This window comes from Harpia harpyja, chromosome 7 (genome assembly GCF_026419915.1).
Source record: "Harpia harpyja isolate bHarHar1 chromosome 7, bHarHar1 primary haplotype, whole genome shotgun sequence".
Taxonomy (NCBI): Eukaryota; Metazoa; Chordata; class Aves; order Accipitriformes; family Accipitridae; genus Harpia; species Harpia harpyja.
Window position 1 is genome coordinate 15,226,729 of NC_068946.1, and position 21,627 is coordinate 15,248,355.

At 42.5% G+C, this 21,627-nt stretch overlaps 1 protein-coding gene across 2 annotated transcripts in view; it reads right to left on the bottom strand.

The window, feature by feature from the left end:
- Positions 1–17,273, bottom strand: part of TRPM8 (transient receptor potential cation channel subfamily M member 8) — a 49,427-nt gene extending 32,154 nt beyond the window's left edge. For both annotated transcript variants that reach the window (XR_008236051.1, XM_052793010.1), the window contains exons 1-7: positions 17,229–17,273; positions 10,949–11,053; positions 9,269–9,342; positions 6,290–6,446; positions 2,239–2,416; positions 1,710–1,882; positions 333–507 (exon numbers count right to left, since the gene is read on the bottom strand). Coding sequence is in view for 1 of the 2 variants with exons in the window: in XM_052793010.1 (XP_052648970.1) it covers positions 333–507; positions 1,710–1,882; positions 2,239–2,416; positions 6,290–6,446; positions 9,269–9,342; positions 10,949–11,053; positions 17,229–17,270 (904 nt within the window). In the remaining variant the exon portion in view is untranslated. The remainder of the gene's footprint in view (positions 1–332; positions 508–1,709; positions 1,883–2,238; positions 2,417–6,289; positions 6,447–9,268; positions 9,343–10,948; positions 11,054–17,228) is intronic.
- Between the last annotated feature and the right edge of the window lie 4,354 nt (positions 17,274–21,627).

Here is a 21,627-nt window from a genome sequence, read left to right on the forward strand (position 1 = left end):
CAGGTGGGAAGTATGTAGAAGGGTCAGCTTCCAACTGATAGCCCATCAGGAAGGGAGGGAAGGGCTGTATGGCTGAAAGGGATCATTTGCTGTGTCCCACAAAGGACTATTGTCACATAAAGAAAGGAAGATGAGAGGAGGGGAATTGCTCTGAAGAGGGCTGGTTGTTCCTGAAAGTGCTCAAGATGCAATGCAGTTAACTCATCCCTTCCAGCTCAGCATCCAAGGGATGCTACCACTAGTCTTTTGTTCCTAAAAAATCACTGTGCATCAGCCCCAAAGCATGCAAGAACTAAGTAAAAGGAGGTCTTCAACCTGGCACCCACACCTACCTGGGATAACCCGCTCCGAAATGTACTTTTCTAATTGAGTTCGTACTTTTGCTTCTATTGTTGGATGCCCATGGGTGCCATTATCAACCAGTAAGAGATGGGTGTGATTATTATCCAGGCAATAGAGGGGGTCTCTCTTGAGATCATCCATGATGTAGTGAGCCAAGTAGTACCCCTAGAAGCACAAGCACAGCGTTTATCAGAGATCCAAGGGCAGAGCATGCACAAGCCTCCAAGGACAAGCCAGTGACAGCTGAACCCCTAGGCACCAACTATTCCTCATTATTTAGGAGTCTGAATTTCCTGACTCAAGACACTGCTCACTGGCAGTCTCAATGGCAGCAGAAGACAGTGAAAGAAATGCCATACAAGAGCACAGCATAAATATTTGCAGATAAAGGGGTTTTTTTTTTACAAGAGCAGCCTGATTTGCAATGATCATCTCATAATTTCACTTCAGCCAATGGAACAGTGGAAGTTATTTGCAACAGTTTAGTTCTTTCAGAGATCCTGTTAAGCAATGCATGCTTCCTTCAGCCACCAGAAACATTAAATCTGTGGCAATCTTACTTTCAACACCTCATAGAATCACAGAATTTTTTAGGTTGGAAGGGACCTCTTGAGATCACCTAGTTCAATCCTCAAACCTTCTTAGAGCCCGCAGTAAACTAAACTGCTTTTATTTATCTAGCAGGATGGTTTTTAGACATGTTCTATAATGTCTAGTGGAAAAAAGACAAGGGGAACTATGCCGGTGTATCTGACAGACAGGACAATACTATCAATAAGCAAGATCCTCAACAGCAGCAGCAGGCACAATGTGTCTTAGTTCATGAGAATCCCCACTATGGGTGAGTGTGTAGGGATTTCACAGCAGCTAGAATAACCGTGAAAGAGATTGTTCCCTAATGCAATGCCTGACATGAAATTAGAGCAGCTGAACTTCCACATGGACACGCTAAGCACACAGCTGAAATTCTCCCCACCAGGCCTGATGTGCGCAACTATCTTGAACATGAGAACACTTTAGTTTCCTCCTGTTCCGGGAAGAGCACCTGATGTTTCATCTCACTGCTACGTACACTGAAGAAAAGCTGGCCCCAGGTTGAATTGTTTAGGACACAGTAGGTGAGGCTAAGTAGACAGATGTGCTTCTACACAAACATTGCACTAGAAAGCATTCTGCTGAGGTCTGCTTTGCCAGACGTACAAGCAGAGCTTGACTGACCACTCAACTCAGTCATCACATAGCTGAGAGCAGCAGCCTCCAACAGATACTGTTATTGCTGAGAGCAGCAGTCAGTCAGAGACATAATCTGTATAATTGACAGCCAAGCCTCCTCTTTGTTTCCCCACCAACCTGTACATGTTTCTTACATCATTATCACCACCGCGAATCAGACTTTCTCGGTTGGAAATCATGCCCCAGGCTGCTATGCCAATAGCCACCACATTCTCCTCTGAGCTCCGACTGATGGTGTTGTCTCTGACCACTTCCCCGATGTACTTCATCAGCCCATAATGCGTGCCTCCTGTGAAAATCCAGGCCCCTGGGGACAACATCCAATAAACTGGGGGAATGTAGCAGAATACCCACCCTGCCAATGCATTACGTTTAAGATACAACCACCCAATCCCCTCTCAAGACCTTACCTCAGAAGAGGCATTTATTCTTCAATTAAATACAAAAGATATGCTACACAACTTACCTTACATTATCATGGGCATCTGATGACTAGCTCTCAACCCCATTACTTCCAAACTGTGAGGCCACATTTGCCCCAAGTGCACCAGCCAAGCAGAAACAAACCAAATGCTCTGCTTCCCTGCTGACCCTTTGAGCTGCGACCTCTCCAACAGTATTATGCAGCAATAAAATAGTACAGACACATATGCAGGTCTTTACCTTTGGACTGCGCAATGTAGATCAACCTGCTGAATATCTTGCGCATCCGAGGCTTGAGCGCAAAGTTCTTTGCGCCCCCAGTGACAGAGATGACAAGGTTAGGGGTTTTCAGGTGCCAATGCTGGGTCATGAGATCATAGAGTGTTTCGGAGTCTGTGTCGCATGACAAACGGATGTACTTGGGTGAGAGAAAAGAAGAGAACAAATGTAGCAAGAGATAAATAGTGATAGCTGGCAACAGATTGGGAATTGCATTTTCCTTCTCTAATATACAGTCTTATTCCAACAGCCAGTAGACAAAAGGTGAAGTAATGATGAGGTCTTTGTTTCTTCCTCTAAAGCATCTTTGTCCTCCCCCTACAACCAGGCACCCAACCCATCTTCCACTAGAGGAAGGCAAGAGCACTGACCTTGGGATTCAGAGGAACATTGGAGGGATGAACACAACACCCAGGAAGTTTATGGTATAACAATTTTAACTGTAACAATGTTATTTATAGCTTAGATAAAGGATTAGTGATAGCATTGTTGTAAGTGAACTAATAATAATTAGAGTTGTATTTTGATTACACTATTAAAGCCTTAATGAACTATAAATTCCAGGCTCCACGTGCATGGTGTCCCTATCATAACACATACCCATAACAGCATTTTAAGTATAACACATAAGAACTTTATAAAATGTGTAGTAAAGCTTGAACACTGTATGAGGATGCCAAAAAGCACGCTAGATAGATAATCTGGCTTCAGATGGACCTATGTCTCCATTTATGTAAAAGGCGCTCTGGCTTTTTCTTGCTGTGCTATTCCAGAGCCCCTTTGCAATTTCCTCACTGTTAGTAATTTAGTATGATGGGCTTTTGGAAGACAGTCATGGCTATACAACCCATAGCAGGGGATGAAAAGGAGTAACTTGGACCTGGATCACAGGGGATTTTGTACAGATTGCCCAGTATTTGCAGGAGAGCAAAACCAAGGGATTAGTTTGAGGAAGAAATGTCCATATCTTGAGAGGCATTTAACTTGAACAAAAGAACACATTCATCTATTCCAGGACAGGTTCCCAGGAGTAGTTATTGCATCTGGCTCAGAACAGCACATCACAGAGGAAGTCTAGCAGGTTTCAGCAGCTACACAGGAGAGCTAAGGGACTCCCACAGCTTCTGCTCTAAGAAGCATCAGCCACATGAAGCCTTGGGTGTTTTTCAGGAGAGGGTCCCCCATAGGAGAGGGGGAGCCTGCCAGAAAAATTAACTGCTCCACAGAGCCAGTAAGCCATCCCCACAGCAAATCTTGTTAGCTCTGTAGTTAGAAGGCATTCCTCCTAAACCCTATGATACACAAAGTACCTTGTATCTGTATGACTACCTTTGTTCCACCAACAGTTAAGGTTTCCAGTTGAATGACTTGTTGTTTTCATCTATATAAAGCAAGTACCAAGTAAAGGATGCTGAAGCTGAATTGCCCGTAGAGCCGATCTCGTTCTCTCAGACACCAACACAGTATATAATTGCAAACACACTCCAGTTACACCTAAGTTTCATTCAATGTACCAGCAACTATACATCTGGCGCTTGACACCTCGAGCCCTTGGCAAGGCTTTACTCGAGCGGGTGAACCCCTCGGTTCAGCCACTTTTTTCTCCGAGGTACAACGGTGCCATCTCCTGGTACAGCCGGCTGGTGCACCCCAACCATGACTGATCCAACCCTCAAACACAGGCGATGCCAAGTGTTTCAGTAGCTGAACTCAGAAAGGTATTCAAGAGAAGCATTTTTCAGATTGATGGCTACCAGAACGTAAAATACAGCAACTGCAATGTTCTCGGATGTTACACGATCTGAGCAACACTGCAGAAAAAGAGTGCGCAAGCAGGACTTGTGAAGTGTAGAGATTTTATTGGTCTGTTCACATTTAATATTTCTGCTCAGAACTTTTTAGGACTCATCTGTCCTAAACAGCATGATGCAGGGTATAAAACTTCCCATCCTTCACTGATAATAATTAGAAATTCTTAGGTTACCTTGGGTTTGAAGTCCTCCCCGCTGCACATGAGATCAAGAGAAATTATTTTGCAATGTTTAAGATCAGCAGGTGCCTTGCAGTATAGGGAATGAGAATGTGGAATAGAGATGTAACTCCAGCCAACGTGCTGGTGGGGTGGATTAGGAGACTTACATGCAATATTTGAACAAAGTATGCTCTGAAACAGAGGCACAGTGGCCTTGAGAGTCCTCATGAAACAACTGTGGGCACGCAAACTGATTTCCAAGGTGGGAAAGGGGACACAACCTAAGGAAAAAACATTTAAGCTTTGAGAACTCAGAAATGTTGCAGTAAAGTGAACCGTTTCTTCTTTCAGTAAAGATACACAGCAGCTTACAACACAGTAGTATGAAGCTAAAATGTGCATATCAAGAAATATGTGAAGTACTTCGATCTGTTTAAGCGTGATTCAAAACCTTCAGTCTTATTTCCCACCAAAATGCCTCTTGTTTCTGCTACTTTGCATAAAACAAACCCAATTAATTTACATGGCATGCTCTGATTTTTCCTCATTTATTTTGATTGTCTCAAGCAAGCTGCACTGGTGGTAAGTATCAGTCATTTAGAAGAGGCAGATGAGCTCAGCCACATATGACTCCTCACACAGTATCAGTATAAATCATCAGAAACAGCAACACCAGCTATTTTCTTCTTTCCTCCCCTCCACTGTCTCCACGCCAAGGAAAAACACAGGAAAAAACCCACCAAGCAGAATGAAACCTCTGAAGTTCCACTGATACGTTACATCCCCCTTGAACCAACCATCATTGTAGGATCTCCACCCTGGGAAATACTCAATATTCAATTGGTTATGGGCCTGAACAAGCTCATCTATGTGGATATGCTTTGAGCAAGAGTTTTGGCTAGAAAACTCTGGAGAGCCCTTCCAAACAAAATTACTCTATGAGGGTGTGGGACACAAGCCCCATTCGAACATCCCACAACATCCTTCAGAGTGTCCACTCCAAGGCCTAAGATACGACTGCATGGAAAAGAGCACTGTACATCTGCACACTGCGATGATCTGCACATAGAACAGCTAGGGAGGAAGGGAATATAGGTCAGCAAGCTCTGTAGGCAGGAACTGGATGACATGGAACTTTAAAGCCATTACAAAGCATGAGTGATGATTTTATGGAGTAGCAAGCAGGTAAGTGCAGCTTCTGCACTGAAGAGTACAGGTCCGCTGAAGAAAGGTCTTACATCACTACAGATATGAAATCCCTATGGTTATCACCTCATGGATCCTGCTGCACCTGTTACACATGCTTCTGTCCCAAGAGTTGCACTGGTGCTCACCCTCGCACCATTTTCTTTCTAAAGCATAGGTTAGTCCACACTGGAGAGGTGCAATGTTCCAAAAACCAGCTGTGTCTTGGTGTTAAAGTCAGACAGCCAGGAACAAAGCATCTTTATCAGGAGCTTGATCATTCAGGCACTTGAGCTTATCAGGTTGGATTCACCACTAAAAATGGGTAAAAGGGTACTAAGTGGCTCCTCAACACCATGACATTTCCCTATAAACAGGCATCACAAAATGGCCACTGTAACTGCACACTAATATAGTCAGGGTACAGAGTCCCAGTGAGAGACATCACAGATCTAGTTTAAAATTATTTTCGCCCAGCCCAAGACCTTCAGAATTGTATCACAGGCCAATTACAATAAAACTAGCTACATTAAAAAAGGGAAAATAATAATTGAGCATCACCCTCATTCACCCATTCTTCTGCCATGCCTGGAAACAGATAGCCTCTTTTCACTCCCATCATCAGCCTATGAAACAAGTAACACAGAAGAAATTATTCTGTGTTACCTATTTTCAGGGCTTGAGAAACCAGCTTGTCTCCTTTGTAGCCTAACTCCTTCCACTCCCATTAGAATAAAATTAACTTTAGCTTCACCTTCCCTGCTTTCCAGGGGCTTCCACTGGCATTGGGTTCAGTACTCTGAATACAGTGAACCCAACAGGGGCCTGACGTATACCCTTAATACAATCACTTACCTTTCCTCTTTTTCCCATGTTTTCAAAGTGAATGTCCCCAAAGGCATCAGTAGGAAGTTCCTTAGTGTGCTTCTTGTAGTTCCATTTTTCATTGGTATTAATCTGAGTGCCCTCTATATGTTGATTTTCAGGGTATCCACATTTACATAAGTTACCCCTGAAAGGAGAATTAATAGACATGAAAACCCACGGTTATCATCCTGAGCACAGAAAAAAAAAAAAAAAGCTCTGATACATTTATGAACAAGAGAGAGAAATTTTTCACAGCTGACACTACCTTCAAAACTTCTGCTCAATCAGGACATTTCCAAGAAATGTTATTCTGCAACAAACCTGGAGCTTGTAGAATACAGGGTGCCTACAGCAGCAGTCACATCAAGTGCAAAGTCTGGTAGCAGGGTTGTACCAACACAACAAGACAAGCAGCAGGTGGAGCTACGGAACGAGTTGTGCATGGGACTCTACTTGGATTTGCTACGTGACAAATTTAACAGCTAAGAGGAACCAACTCTCAGCTGAGACCAGCACCTAATCATGCTTCCTCCCCCTATAATCTGCTTCTGTCTAGCACATCTCAGGAACCAGTCTGTGCTGAGAGATGAGCTGACACTTCTGGATGGGCCTTACCTATGTGACCTCTTTCATTATCACAGATGAAGTTAGGTCACCAGGAGCTTAATTTGAAACCCCACAACTGTGCACAGAAATGAAGAAAATGAACCAGAACTCCGCATCAGACACCACCAGCAGTGACCTCATCTGCTGCTAACCCGATGCGTAAAAATGGTTCCTCCCTTTTTTGTGTTCTCAACCAGATATGAAGAGTTCACTAAGATGCTTTCTAAGTGTAATCATTTTCCATGCAAACCCAGGGCCTGACTGGTGTCTAAGCAAGCCCAAGACATATTCACATCAAGCTGGAATGGATGTCTCATCTCTGAGCAGATTTTGCAAGCAGTTGCTGTGTTCCTAGCACATTTCCACCACCACCACCCCCCCTGTCTGCTGCATGGCATGGTGGGTAGTCCCTACCAATGCCCTCCTCACCAACACTGAAATTGCATAAAGGGGAGGAAGAATCTGCACTTCGGTTGTGCAGGACTAGTTGGGAAAGCTAGGAGAACTCTTTTCCTAGGAAAAGCTGCAGCACAATCCAAGAAGTCTTCTGCATAGACAATAGCCCTGCTTCCTTAGAGGGCATGGAGAAGGGGTCATTGCTTATGAAAGAGAGGATCGACTGACAACTGCAGTCAGCCAAGTGTGGTAAGCAATGTCAACAGCAATAGGAGGGAGAAAACATGGCCCCTACACTCTAAGTCAACAAGCAACATCAGGTAAACACTTGTCCAGTGTTAATTTTGCTAACAGCACAAAGAAGTAGATGGGGACACAAAGCAAGAAGAACAATGCTATTAACAGCACTGTGCAATTTGGCAATATACAGGATTAGAAAAATAATATCTATATATTAAAAAAAGCATCTGCCCAAAAGAATTAAGATAAGAACATTAATTTGTGTGGTTACAGTGACCTTTTTTAGCTAGCTTGCAGATTGCAAACATGAGAGTAATGCCCTCCTGTGAAGATTGCTGTAAAGGTAAGTCACAGCATGCCTCTCTGAAGGAGAGAAAACTTATATGGTTTCTTCTACTCCACTGTAACTTGCAAATGAAACCAGCTTACCTTAAAAATAGATAGACAAAAAAAGCCAGCAAGTATCAAGTATGACTTGCAAACCTTTCCCAGTGGGCTTGTAGGAGGAGAAGCTGCTAAGAACCAGCTGTGCCATCCTTTGCTGGTCCTTTGCCAGACATCCCATTTTAGATGGCAGAAGACGACCCTAAGTAAGACTTTCTGAAATGAGACTAATTTCCCTCCTTTTCTCTCTCTCTCTCCCCAAGGCATTTTTCCTCCCAGCTTCAGAGGAGAACAGAGTTACTGAGAGTCCTCAAAGCTCTATATGAGGACTTCTGCAGCTGCGTTAGTTTGATTGCGTTTCTCCCAAGATTACCGAAAAAACAAAGGCTTTTTATAGTCCTCAAACTTGCATTGCATAGGTACTTCCACCTGAAAATGGAGCAGGTATAATATCCTATCTTAAGAGAACATCAGCCTGAGCAAAACCTAGCGACTGTCTGTCTCTGCTGTAAAGGCTTGTGCATGGAATTTGTGATTTGGGTTTAAAAGGAAAACTTAAATTACGGAAACCTCCGATACATACATACACTGTTATACACCAATACCAGTGCTGGTGCTGCATCCCTAAAAGCACGTGTATATATTGCCACAATTGTGTTTCATATAGGGAATTTGATGTTAAAGCCCTTTAACAGAGCTGCTGGAAGGTATGCTGACAGAGTCAGCATGAAGGTCAGGCCCCTAGTTTTGCATCAAGTTACTTGTGGAATAACCCAAACTGATATATTTCCAGTTTTTACACTAAGTCCAGACAGTCTAGAGCAGTGGTCTCCAAAGTGAGGGATACATCAAATAAACTTTAAAAAAAATAAAAATATTGTTTATTTCATCTTCATCTCATCCTTTTTAAATTACTATTTTTGTGTATGTTTTATAAAGTACATAATATTATTACAGTAGTAGATGTATATAGTTTATAAATAAACATATATTGGGGGTGTATGCTCAAAAATTTCTTACTGATGGGGTATGGAATCAAAATAGTTTGGAGAACACTGGTCTAGAACTAGGAGAAGCACTGCAGGCTGCCTGTCAGACCACAAGACTTCCAGGTTTTTTGACCACAACTGCAGAGTACCCCAGGCATATGCAAACGAGCCAAACAAGCAGTGACAATGAAAGGAGTTGTACAAGCAAGACTGAGGTGAGGTTGCACTGCTAGATTCAGACTCTTAACAAAAAACCAAAAAGTGTGCTCCCTGCCCCATGGCTTAGCACACAGAAATACCCTTAGCTCCCAGCCCCCCATGCCTGTAAAACAAGAGAAAAACATCTGCTTACATTGACTTGGTGTCTTTTGTAAAAAAGACACATTCTCTCTTCTTAAAGTTTTCTTGGATGAAGTTGACCAAATCCTTGAAAATAATTTAAAAAAAAAAAGTTTACTTCTGATAACTCATAAAACAGAAGAAACCTCAGTACCAGCATAGTCAGTTTAAAACCAAAGAAAACTGGTGCAAATTCCTAATTCTCCTTTCTCAAAGTGGATGGTGGGGTGCAACTAGAAAGCACTGATGGGAGTTGACAGGACACGAAAGACTACCAAAAATCACAAATAGGCATTCCAAAAAACATGTGATATCAGTATTTTTATATCCATCAAGCACAATATATAATAAAGAGCCAAAAGGTATGGTTTCCCTGTCAAAAAAAAAAAAAAAATCTTGAACAGCAAAACCGATTTGATGCCCTAAGAGTTCTTGGAGAGCCTATTTTAATTTCAGTTTTCAATCGAAGTGACCCACATAGAAAACGTCTTACTTGAATTCAGTGGCACAATACAGGTAGCTGTAGACTACAGAGCATTTCCATTTGCACGCGTTGCCGTGTTTCCAAATAACTGACAGCACTGACAATATTTTTCGAACAGTGGTTAAGTGGTCTAGATACTGCTTAAAAGACTATAGCAAACACTGTTGCTTCCCAAGGGAAGAAGGAAAAAAAAAAATACATTAATGTCCTCTTGGGTAGGGCCTATTTTAATTCAACGCAAAAAGACCCCAGCAGGAGACCTGAATAACTTAAAGTCATGCTTTATGTGAGCTCAGTGGAATGCAAATTCTCTCCAGCTTGTTTAACCATTAACTCTCATATTAACCTTGGAACTCCACAAGCACAGGGGAAGCTTTCAAACTTGGGAAATGCAAATTCATTCCTAATCTGCTTCTGCAAGCTAGGAAAGCAAAAAAAATTTCTCACTTGCTGATAAAGGTTTGGAGGTTTGAGGGGTTTGTTTGTTTTTAAGCACAGCTTGGGTTTGCAAGCCAAGATTTAGCTTGGGATGAAAAGGGAACACATACAGCTATAGTTTAGTTTACGATTTTGACAGAACACTTATAGTTAACAGCAGTTAGAGGAAGTTATTCCAAGTAGAAAGGCATAAAAAGTATAATATGTAAAACAAAGAAAATGGAAGGGAACATAATTAGCTAGTAAAAGCCACAATGATGCAAGACCAAAAAAAATAAGACCAAAAAAATAAAAGGGAGGGGGAACCACTTGCTAAAGACCTAAAAGCTAGTCATTAGGCCTCTTGCAAGCCCATCAGAAGCAAGAAATCTGCCAGACAATCGCTGTCATCAGCAAATCATTGCAGCTTGAAAGAGATGTTTAACATAATTATATGTTGTCTGCCTTTGCCATCGAGTTGTGGGAAGAGGTTGGGATTCTTTACAGAGACAGAGAATTTGTCTCTGAATTGTGAAAAAGGATTTAAAAACAGAAGTGACTAAGAATATACAATAACGATTTACAGGCATCAAAAGGAATGTAATACATCCTTAGACTTTCACTATGTCAACAAAGCACCTTTACTTCTTCAAGGGTCACTGGCTCGGAAAACTTCTCCATAAAGGGAAAACTGACAAATCAGTCATCCTTCTGACATGACCTAGTTCATAACCACTGTGGCCCACCCCCAAGACAACAGCCAAGCTTATCAAGGATGTACCAGATACTCACAGCGTCACTGCAAGACACATCTATGCTGCGAGACATGCTGGAATAGAGGAGTCTGGAACTCTCAAAATTGCCATTTCTTCGGTGTCGCATGGTGCCCATAGAAACCTGAAAGAGCTTGGCAGAGGAAGAGATGAAGGAGCAATGGTCATTTCTTTCACTAGAAAAAAAACAGCAAGGACACTTAGTGCCTTAAGAAGACAAGGGAAAGGTTGTTCAAATCCAGCATAAAGAATTAGGAAGTGTCTTGATTCCTAAAATGTGAAACTAACATTCAGAGAAAATCTTCTCTCATTTCATATGAGAAAGAGACTTTCCTCTTTTTCTCCCCACTCCAAAAAGAACTCCAAGTCAACATGCTTTGAGAAAGGAACATACCTCATATGCCATCCCATTCAATTCACTGCCATATCTTAACTCTCTTTCCCTTCCCATCTCTGATGGGCATGCTCAGAACTTGTGCTATTCAGCTTTTATATACAATGAGCAGTCCCTAATCCAGTGTATTTACAAATTAAAGGGGATATTAAGAAGAAACATTTCAATCACAGAGAAAATGAACTGCAGTGTAAAAAGAAGTTGGTCTGGCAGTATGCCAGAAACTTAGAGTAGATGCAGCAATGTCCACTCCTGTAACAAGGGAAGTCAACATGTGTGATCCGAAGAGTAAGTGGATTTAAAGTTTATTGAATCCAAAAAGTTAACAAGTCACCCTTGGAAGCAAACACACTTCAGTTGCCCTCTAGAGCAGATACCTGTATTGACCTCTCTGTCTCTGAAGGAGCATCACTTCATTTGCACCAAAGCACAGAACAAAATTTTATTTATGCTAACAGCAAGTACTTCAATTCCCTTTATGTTACTTTGCAAAAAAATACTGGAAAAGGCAAAAAGCATCCCTCCCAGACATAGGAACACACATTCTCCAGCTCTGGTGAAACATCCCTGTGTAAATATATAATTTCTGAGATCCAAAAACTAGCAAGTGTGAAACAATTTACTTGGGCACTCGACAAAGTAGGAATGGCACAGGCAGCAGGAAGCTGCAGTCGTAAATAGAATGACGGAGCATGATGTGCACAAACCCCAAAGCAGGGAAACAAAAAAGGCAAGTTTCCACAAAAACATGTATATTTATGCTTCACAGTTATTTTAAAAATACTTTGAAAAACATTTCATGTCGAGGGGAAGCACAATTGACTCAGTGTTGTTTACTGTGCGTGGTAGAAGTCCATAGCTACTTCCCCCAAATTCTTCAGCATGCCTGGGATCTCAATCACTCTCTGTTTCACTGTTAAGTGACGGAAGAGCACAGAAACAGCCCTCTTCCTCCTTCCGACCTTCTGCATGCAATAAAAATGATTTAAACCCAAGAAAAGGCAAATGTCTGGACGCTGGGCCCAGAGAGTGATGGTGAATGGGGTTAAACCCAGCTGACAGCTGGTCACAAGTGGCATTCCTCAGGGCTCAGTATTGGGGCCAGTTCTGTTTAATATCTTTATCAATGATCTGGATGAGGGGATCAAGCGCACCCTCAGTAAATTTGCAGATGACACCAAGTTGGGAGGGAGGGTTGATCTGCTTGAGAGTGGGAAGGCTCTATAGAGGGATCTGGACAGGCTGGATCGATGGGCCTGAGGTCAACCACATGAGGTTTAACAAGGCTCAGTGCCAGGTCCTGCACCTGGGTCACAACAACCCCATGCAACGCCACAGGCTTAGCAAAGAGTGGCTGGAAAGCTGCCGGGCAGAAAAGGACCTGGGGGTGCTGGTCGACAGCCAGCTGAATATGAGCCGGCAGTGTGCCCAGGCGGCCAAGAAGGCCAACGGCATCCTGGCCTGTATCAGGAACAGTGTGGCCAGCAGGAGCAGGGAAGCGATTGTTCCCCTGTACTCAGCACTGGTGAGGCCGCACCTCGAGTACTGTGTTCAGTTTTGGGCCCCTCACTACAGGAAAGACACTGAGGTGCTGGAGCGTGTCCAGAGAAGGGCAACCAAGTTGGTGAGGGGCCTGGAGCACAAGACTTATGAGGAGCAGCTGAGGGAGCTGGGGCTGTTTAGTCTGGAGAAAAGGAGGCTGAGGGGAGACCTTATCACTCTCTACAACTACCTGAAAGGAGGTTGTAGGAAGGTGGGGGTCAGTCTCTTCTCTCAGGTGACAAGCAATAGGACGAGAGGAAACAGCCCCAAGTTGCACCAGGGGAGGTTTAGATTGGATATTAGGAAAAATTTCTTCACTGAAGGGGTTGTCAGGCATTGGAACAGGCTGCCCAGTGAAGCAGTTAAGTCACCATCCCTGGAGGTATTTAAAAGACGTGGTGCTTAGGGATGTGGTTTAGTGGGACTTGGCAGTGTTAACAGTGGGACTTGGTAGGGTTAACCGTGGGACTGGATGATCTTAAAGGTCTTTTCCAATATATGATCATATTGCAGCCTGAGTAATTGGCACAGTGCAGTTGTCCCCAACTTTTGATGTTTAAATCTCATTTATTCTGCACTGATTTAGTGTTGTATGAAAGTAGGATGCCTAAAAAGGTACCTGCACTCAATTCAGGCACAGGTTTTAATTTGACCACTTAGAACCAGCACCTATGGAAAGCCAGTGTTCACCAAAAGCTTGGAAGAACAAGTGGGTGTTACAAGGGAACCGCAACGCTGTCTCTCAAAGAATGGCCAAGAGCACGGTGTTTCAAACAGAGCTGGCATTATTGTTCCACAGAGAGAAAAGCCTATTCCAAATTCATGGCTCCCTGCAGAAAAAGAAGAAAGGAAGGCTATATACCCTCTGCAAAACACAAAACCAGAACAAACAGTTAAAACCTCATCTCACACCTCCCAAGACAACACTGAGCTAGCTTGTATGCCATGTGAGAATCATGTAATACTGTGACTCAGGCACAAACCTGAAAACCTGGTACATGGTCTGGCCATTTGGTTACATTTCATGTGGACTTCACAGGCACCTGAGCTTCTAAGCACCATACCACCTTCCACAGACCCCCACTACAGGTATTGGGGATTCTTAGCCCAGAGGAATAACAACAAAAAAACTCTTTCCTTTGAAACCCAATGGCATATAATCTCTTCACTTCTCTTCATCTCCCATCACCATCTCTCCTTCAAATTTCAACTTGGAAATACTGATCCAAAAGTGACTTCTCAAAACATGTGCCATTGAGAGCTACAGTTGTGCTGGCCTAAGCCCTCCACATGGGAACTCTTCTCAGCTGCAGGTAAGTGTCAGGCTATACACACTTGCTCAAGCTTTCAGACAGTGGATCTGCCTGAGACCAATTTATTTCCTCTTTCAGCACTGCAGAAAGGTGTTACGCTGTTTCTCAAGTAGAAGCTACAGAAGAAAATAGAGCATGCTCCTGCTTTGATGTTTGTAATCTCCTTTGCGTTAGTAACTCTAGCACTTCCCATCTTCAGAGACAGGATAAAAGTCTGGCAAGCTTTGCGCCAGAGTCGGCAAGAGACTTTGTAGCAAACTTATTGAAACAGCTGGTAACAACAAAACACTAGAACAAACTGGGCTCTGAAGAGGCCACCGGTCACATCATGCCCTGCTTCAGAAGGGTTTGTGGAAGGAGCATCTGTTCCTTTAAGGGTATCTGCTCAAGGGCCTTTTCAGTGCAAAAAGGGTTAAGAAAAGGCAGAACACATAAACAAGAACATGCAGAGAGGAAAACCTGACTGACAGACAATAAGGGAGGGAGTGATGAGACCCAAACCTGGTCAACCACACTAACTGATAAGGGTATGTGGAATGTGGCAATGTTTTTTCCAGTGAGGTTATCTGATGGGGTGGGCTTGCCAAATGGGATACTAAGGAAAAGAGCGAAGCCATACACAAAATATACAGAGGCTCAAACCTGGCAAGCAAGCATCATGGAGACAAAGACAAGAAAAAACACCTTGTCAGTCACAGTAATTGATGGGTTAGCAAGAAAATTCATGCAAACTGGGACTGATAAGGTCCAAGGATGCTGGAGGGGGGCCGGTAGAATCCTGCCAGCTGAGGAGGGGAAGACAGACAGGGAGGAACAAAGGCAGAATAGGCAGAAAGGGGTATAAAAGGGGCCCTTTGCATGTGAAATGGGGCCTGTGGGCTTCTCTGGCTGAGCCCTGCGCCTGATCACTGCAGTCTCTCCTATCTTCTTAATAAATTATTTCTTAACTATGTGGGGAGGGGTGCTGGGCAGACAGAGGGGCTGTGCCGGTGCTCGAGGGATCTGCAAATACGTGTGTGCTTGTGAACCCCAAGAGTGTGGTGTGTGTGCCTGCACTAGTGACCTCCCGTCTCCCTGCCGGCCCAATGGGAAGGGCTCCATTAAAGGAACATGAAGCACTAGAAGCTTGCCAAGAGCAGCCAAACTACCATTTCTGCTCATTACTTTCCTAAGACCATTTCAGGGCCAGTGGAGCCTCGTGCTGGGCACCAGTGAAGTGAGGTCCACAGAACCACCTATGAATCATTTAGGAACTTGGCTAGCATCACTTGTTCACTGACAGATGCAAGGCCAAACACAGTGGTTCTGGCTTTATAGTCTGGCTATACAGTCTGGTCAAATACAGTCTGGCTTTACCTTCCCTAAGTATGGGACCACCCATTGTCCATCTATAGGCCTGCCTGGCTTTTCACAAACCCTCCAAACACCAAATGAGTCCAGGGCCCTGCAGGTAATGGCCCCCTTCCCTGCATGACCCTGACTTCAGAGCAGATCAAAAAGGTCCTGTTAAACAAGAAGTCCTCCATCAAAAGACTGGTAGCTCTCATACTGCATTTCCAACCAGGGCAAGCTACAAGACAACAGCTGACCTTGCTGTTGGGGTTATGACAGGTTTCACCCAGCATCCCAAATATTTAGGATCCCTCCTTCCCTCCCCAGGCAGGACACAAGCTTTGCACATTTAACCTAGTGCAAGGATGGTTTCCAGGCATGAGCTAGAAGCCAAGAAGCAATTATCAAATCTCTAGCAGTTCCTCTTCTACAAAGACACGCTGCCAGAGGAATTTAGATGGCTACAGCCACAAAGCAATCATCCTGCCCTTGTGAAGTGCTAACTTTGGTAACAACCAAGATGATGGCTGAAAGAGTATTGTCCCTAAAACCACCAGATTGTTTTAAACAAAGCAAAAACACACACACACCCCACTCCACCATATCACTTATTTAACTGAATAAGATTGGCAACTGTGCACTGGGAGACATATTTCCTAATAACCCAAAAAGCAATTTTTATAATTTCCTACAATTGATGTTTGGTGTAAAGATGTTTTTAAAGCTGTAATTCAAGATAAAAGTTCCATGGGGGAAATACATTTTGGTCTGGATCTATGCAACTTATTTATTGACAGAGTTTTACTTCACTTGTTGATTTGTTTAATAAGTTAACACCAGAAAAGCGACTACGGACGTAACTGTACAGAGAGAAAATTAAAAGGAAACAAGGGCATTAAATTATTCATTCAAAACACAAAGGATTTCAAGTTTGCCTCACTGCTTTTGTAAATAATTGATAAGAATGAACGTGCTACAAACAAACCGAAAAAAAGTTAGCGAGAGTGCAAAGGAACCCTGAAAACCTTGGATTTATTTTTTAAATTTAAGTTCTGAACAGCTGCATTGATACCACAGTGTTTAGCTGATATTTGTGAGCAAAGCTCATTAACTCCATGAGTGTTAGAAATAACACAGCAATCATACATACTTTAAAAGATGTGACACAGCTGCAGTCTATGCAACAGGCAAATGCGGTTCATTTTCTATTGCATTTCCAACCCATTAAACATATAGGAAGACATTTTTAAAGCACAGTCTGGTGCATTAAAGCATAACTTTCTTAAACTAGCACATTTTGAGAGTAATAATTAGATAAACACCAGAATAATCCTGTGAAGTGTAAGACTAATACTATGACTTCCACAGCACTTGAAGGAGCATATTCCAAGGAAATCTTCAGCTTGGAGGTGACTAAAAAAAAAAGTGACAAAAAATAACTAGTTCTAAAGATACTTAAAAAAATAGGATTTTAAAAACTTGTCTGCAACTGAAAAAGCAATACCAGCTTCCATTCTCGGAAAGCTTTCAGATAAATCTAACCACTATTTGGATTAACATAATTCTAGCAACTGGCTTTATGCAAAAGCTCTCAAAAAGAAAATGATGTTGCCAAACTTCAGATGCACAGCTACCTCAATTTCAGCATATTAAAAGTATACACTTTTACATACAGAAAAATCAATGCCTAATCACGTACCACTGTGATTAGCACTTACCAAAGTCTCCAGAATATGCCCCAGCAATCCTACTGAAATCATTACTCAAAGAGGAAGGTTTTGATATACTTCAGCTTGCAAAGCCCCACCTTTTTTATCTGTGTCATGCTTTCCTTTTAAGGGAGGACATGGAGGAAGAGATAATACACAGGAGCAAGCAACGGCAGGATTACTCACCAATTAATAATGAAGGCAGGCATAATTGCAGCAGGGCACAGGAAATAACAGTTGCAGGTTATTTGTAAGAGAACAGGAATGCTTCTGTCCCACCTGCTGCCAACGTACTGCAGAAACTGATAACAATACTGCTGCTAATTTATGCAATCAACTGCACTATTAAAAAGCCAGAAGTATAAGAAAATGCTTGTGGGAATAAATTATACATTTTAATGTATCAGAAGATAATGAAACTGTTCTAAAACAAACACCTATTAATCTTATTTACTACAAGGTTGTTGAAACACTGGTGAATACAACAGAGGATTTTGCAACAACTAATATTTTGACCCAACAAAAATCTTACTCTCAGTTCCTTAATTTTTTGTTTGACACTCAGTGTAAAGTAATCTGGTTTTCTTCTACCTTTAACTTGAAGCTATTCACTTCAGTAAGAGTAACTTCTCTTGCTGTGATATTCACAGTGACTGCTTGGAGAGCCAGATTGTTCCCAGTCCACTCTCCTTGCAGAAAGCAGAGCTATCCAGTGTGTTGCTGGAGAACCTTCTACATCCTTTTAATCACCCACTTTGGACAGATGTCACCATCCCACCAGCTCAAGCACTCCCCCACAATCCTATTTTACTATGCACTGCAGTGGATGAGCATGCAGGGAGAAAATACATCCAGCTCTGGAGGGCAGAAGCTTCTAATCCATAAGCAATCCCAGAGCAGCAGAGGGGAAAGAACAAAGGCCATACTGTTCAAAAGGCCCAAGACAAAACAAGTATGTGTTGTAATTAAAGACCTGCTGTTGAAAACACAACCATTAAAAACAAGCTGAGGTGTTCTGAGTTTCTGTTGATGGTCAAAAGCTCACAGTGCTATTTCCTGGTAATCAGGGGTGTCTCTAAACTGTTGAAGTGCATTCTGAAGTGTGATCCCAGAGCATCCAGATTAAAGAACCTAGTGCCATGCACTGGGCTCCCTCTGCTCACTCAGCTCCCAGCTTTTCTGCCCTTGGAAACCAAATGGAGGGAATGATGCACATAGGAATCTGTTCCCAGCATGCAGTCAGTGGGCTAGGACGCATAAGCGGATAACCACCAATAAAGCTCAGCAAAAGTACTTCTGTAGCTTTTGCAAGAGCAGGAGTGAGACGTCTCAGATGCAATTTTCTCTCCAGTCACTGTGAGGCAGGTACTGCTACTCTGCAAGGACCTACAGCATGAAGAGGCTAATCCATTCGGACAAGTTATTCTGCCAAGAGGCACTGGCAGAAGAGGGAACAGAGCTGGATTTTTCCAGCCTGCAGCCTGGCCTCAGAGCAATCTTTCTTTCTATGATGGAGGTACCTTTATTTACCTTAAATCTCACATTACCTTGGTATATACACATCTGCATTTGCACGAGCTTTCACTTAGGGGCTTAACTTTACGCTGCAGCATCTAACAGCTCTGTGTCTGCCCTACAATACATACTGCACACTAGCAATTAATGACTTACGAACAGGCAGCTGCCGTGCACTTCATTCCTCCAATTTCTTTCCTTCTTGGCTTGGTTATCCGATTGGTTCAGCTATGAAATAAGTAGCAAATGGACTGGAGAAGCTTAGACATTAAATGTTACTAGGATCACAAAATGATAACCACAGAAAACTAAGTCTTAACTAAAGCTATAATGCCTGTATTTTCATACACGTCTCTCCGCTTCCCCTGTCATGTCAGAGCTATTATCACATGAAGCTTACCTTAAGCTGATAGTAAAAAGTGGTTAAGAGTTTAAACTATTGGAGGCTATTGCAGTTTGCATTTTATTTGCTGTGCACTGATGAACTGATGCAAAAAGTTTTATTTCATTTCCTCACTTAAGCCAGACCAAACAATGTAGGATGCAGGTTCACCATCCATGAGAGAATCTTTTCCTAGAACAGCATACACCAGGGACCTTTTATTTAAGTCAGGAGGGATCGTCATCCTGCCCGCCTCTACCACATGTGTGTTCAGCCCAAAGATGTAACTCATCCAAGTGATACTACTCCTAAGAAAGATACAGAAACATATCAAAGACTTGCAGCTAATCCTGAGAGGGAGCTAAATCACTTCTGTACACCTTCTGTCATCATATTGCACAAGAACAGAGTTTTCAGGGGCAGACAGTAGCAATATGGTCATGTATCGACATTGCTGAAGTACTGAACGTGAATCTTTACTGTGGTTTATACCTGCAGTAAGTCCCTTAGTCACTGCCCTGTGAAACCAGTCTGGCTGGTAACTCTCAAGCAGAGAAACTAATGAGTACGTAAATGGGGAGCTCAATCATTCCTTTAAAAAAGCAGCTTCAGAGTTGGGGAACCAACCTTTCCGCCTGGTCCTATTACACATAGGAAACCTGCAGAGCAGACAGATTTTTGGGCCCACTTTATGGTTCTCAAGAGTACCAAATCCCCCCATACCTCAAGTAAGAAATTGGACACCTCAAGCATAAGTCAGAGATGCTCTCTGAACATGTCAGGAAGTTTTTAGTCTACCTGGGCAATGATCAATATTTTCCAAAGACATGAGCTCTTCCACTGGCAATAATTCACACTTTCCAGCATTCCTGCATTCTTGGTCTGAGAATACACATGCAAGTATTCCAAACCTACAGTAATTATATCAAACGATAGCAAATACACTAATATTTACTGTATTCAAGCAAAATCAGCTCTGTCTCTACTGGAGAGATTTCAGTGAGAGATTGCCAAACTGCACAGAATTTGCTGTCTTCCCTAATTCACAGAAAGTATATAACTCCAGTTTTGGCCTAAATAGAGGCGAATATTTGTGAACAATAGAAAAGGTGTTACTATGGATCCTGGCCAAAGAGCTATGTTTCTATGATCAATGAAGTAAGAGCCCTCATCCTCAGGATTCAGACCATCAGTGTCATTATCTATGCAGGAATCAAAATACAGCAAGCACTTGTATTACTAAGAAATGAAAATTCACATAGAAATGAAAACATTTTTCATGGTAGAGAGCAGAGACCGTAAGGAAGAAAGATGCTTGTGCACACGAATAAACCTTATAATCCTTTAAAAAAAAAGTATAAAGCAAGAGAGCAGATTTAAGGCAAATGGTGCCTGAAGAGCAATAGGGATTTCTGAACCCTGCAGCCTCCACTGTGCAGAAAGCCAGGTACCATGGGATTCATTTCAGTGGTTGGCAGTAAATCACTTTCTAGCCCAGGACCTTTGAGAGCTTAAAAGGGGCTTTTTATTGGTGAAGGCAGAATTGACAGCGCACCCGTGAAGTTAGCCAATATATTAATTCTCTCATAAAGTTTGTTTTTTGTTTGGTTGGTTTTTTTTAACTAAGTTAGTCTCACTTCACCACACCAAGCAAAATTTTTAATGCCAAGGAGACTGTCATGGGCTGACAGCATTAAAATCACCACTACTGGCCATGAAATCCTTTTTTAGGAAGAAGGTTGTTTCTGCTAAGCTTTGAGCCACACATTATTAGCAGACTGTTCAAAGACAATGTCTTACTGGAGGTTTCTGTATGGGGTTTCACAGCATAGCCACCACAGAATTCAATGGCTGAAAGTATTCTTGGGTCACCTGTTCCTACCTGAAACTCACAGAAGAGCCCAAGCAAAAATACAGATGGGTTTTGCAGCACTACCGAAGCATGATGGATCAAATGGGCCAAAAGGTGAAATACGTGTTCTGTTGAGTGCTAATCACCATCCTTCCTAAATTCTCCCCATGGATCACCAGAGAGAACAAAATGCCAAATTCTGCCATAGAACAGCCAGGGTACTTAGTAATTACAGAAGCTAAAACAAAGTGTTACATGGAGACACAAAGAACACTTCTATCACAGAAATCCCTCTGGATTTATTTTGCTTTGGCCACAAGCTGTTAACACTGTTCCTGTTTCTGAGCAGGAAATAGTGATGCAGCTGCCCATAGAAGTTCATTTACTGTATATGACCTGCCTCCTGTACTCCTTTCAATTGCTTGCTATAACCAGCCACTTTTTCCCTTTTTATCCAAACTGTAGAAACTCACCTTGAGCAGGGGTAACAGCTTGTGTGGCTCTGTATCCTTTTCATGTTGTGATTTTGGATTCATAACCACTGGGGAGAACAAAACTGTTTAATCATGTTTCCAGCTTAGATACTGCATTTCTCAACAGCGTTAGAAGAGGAGGGGGAGAAAGCAAGGAAAATTATTAATGGGAATTTTGATGTAATA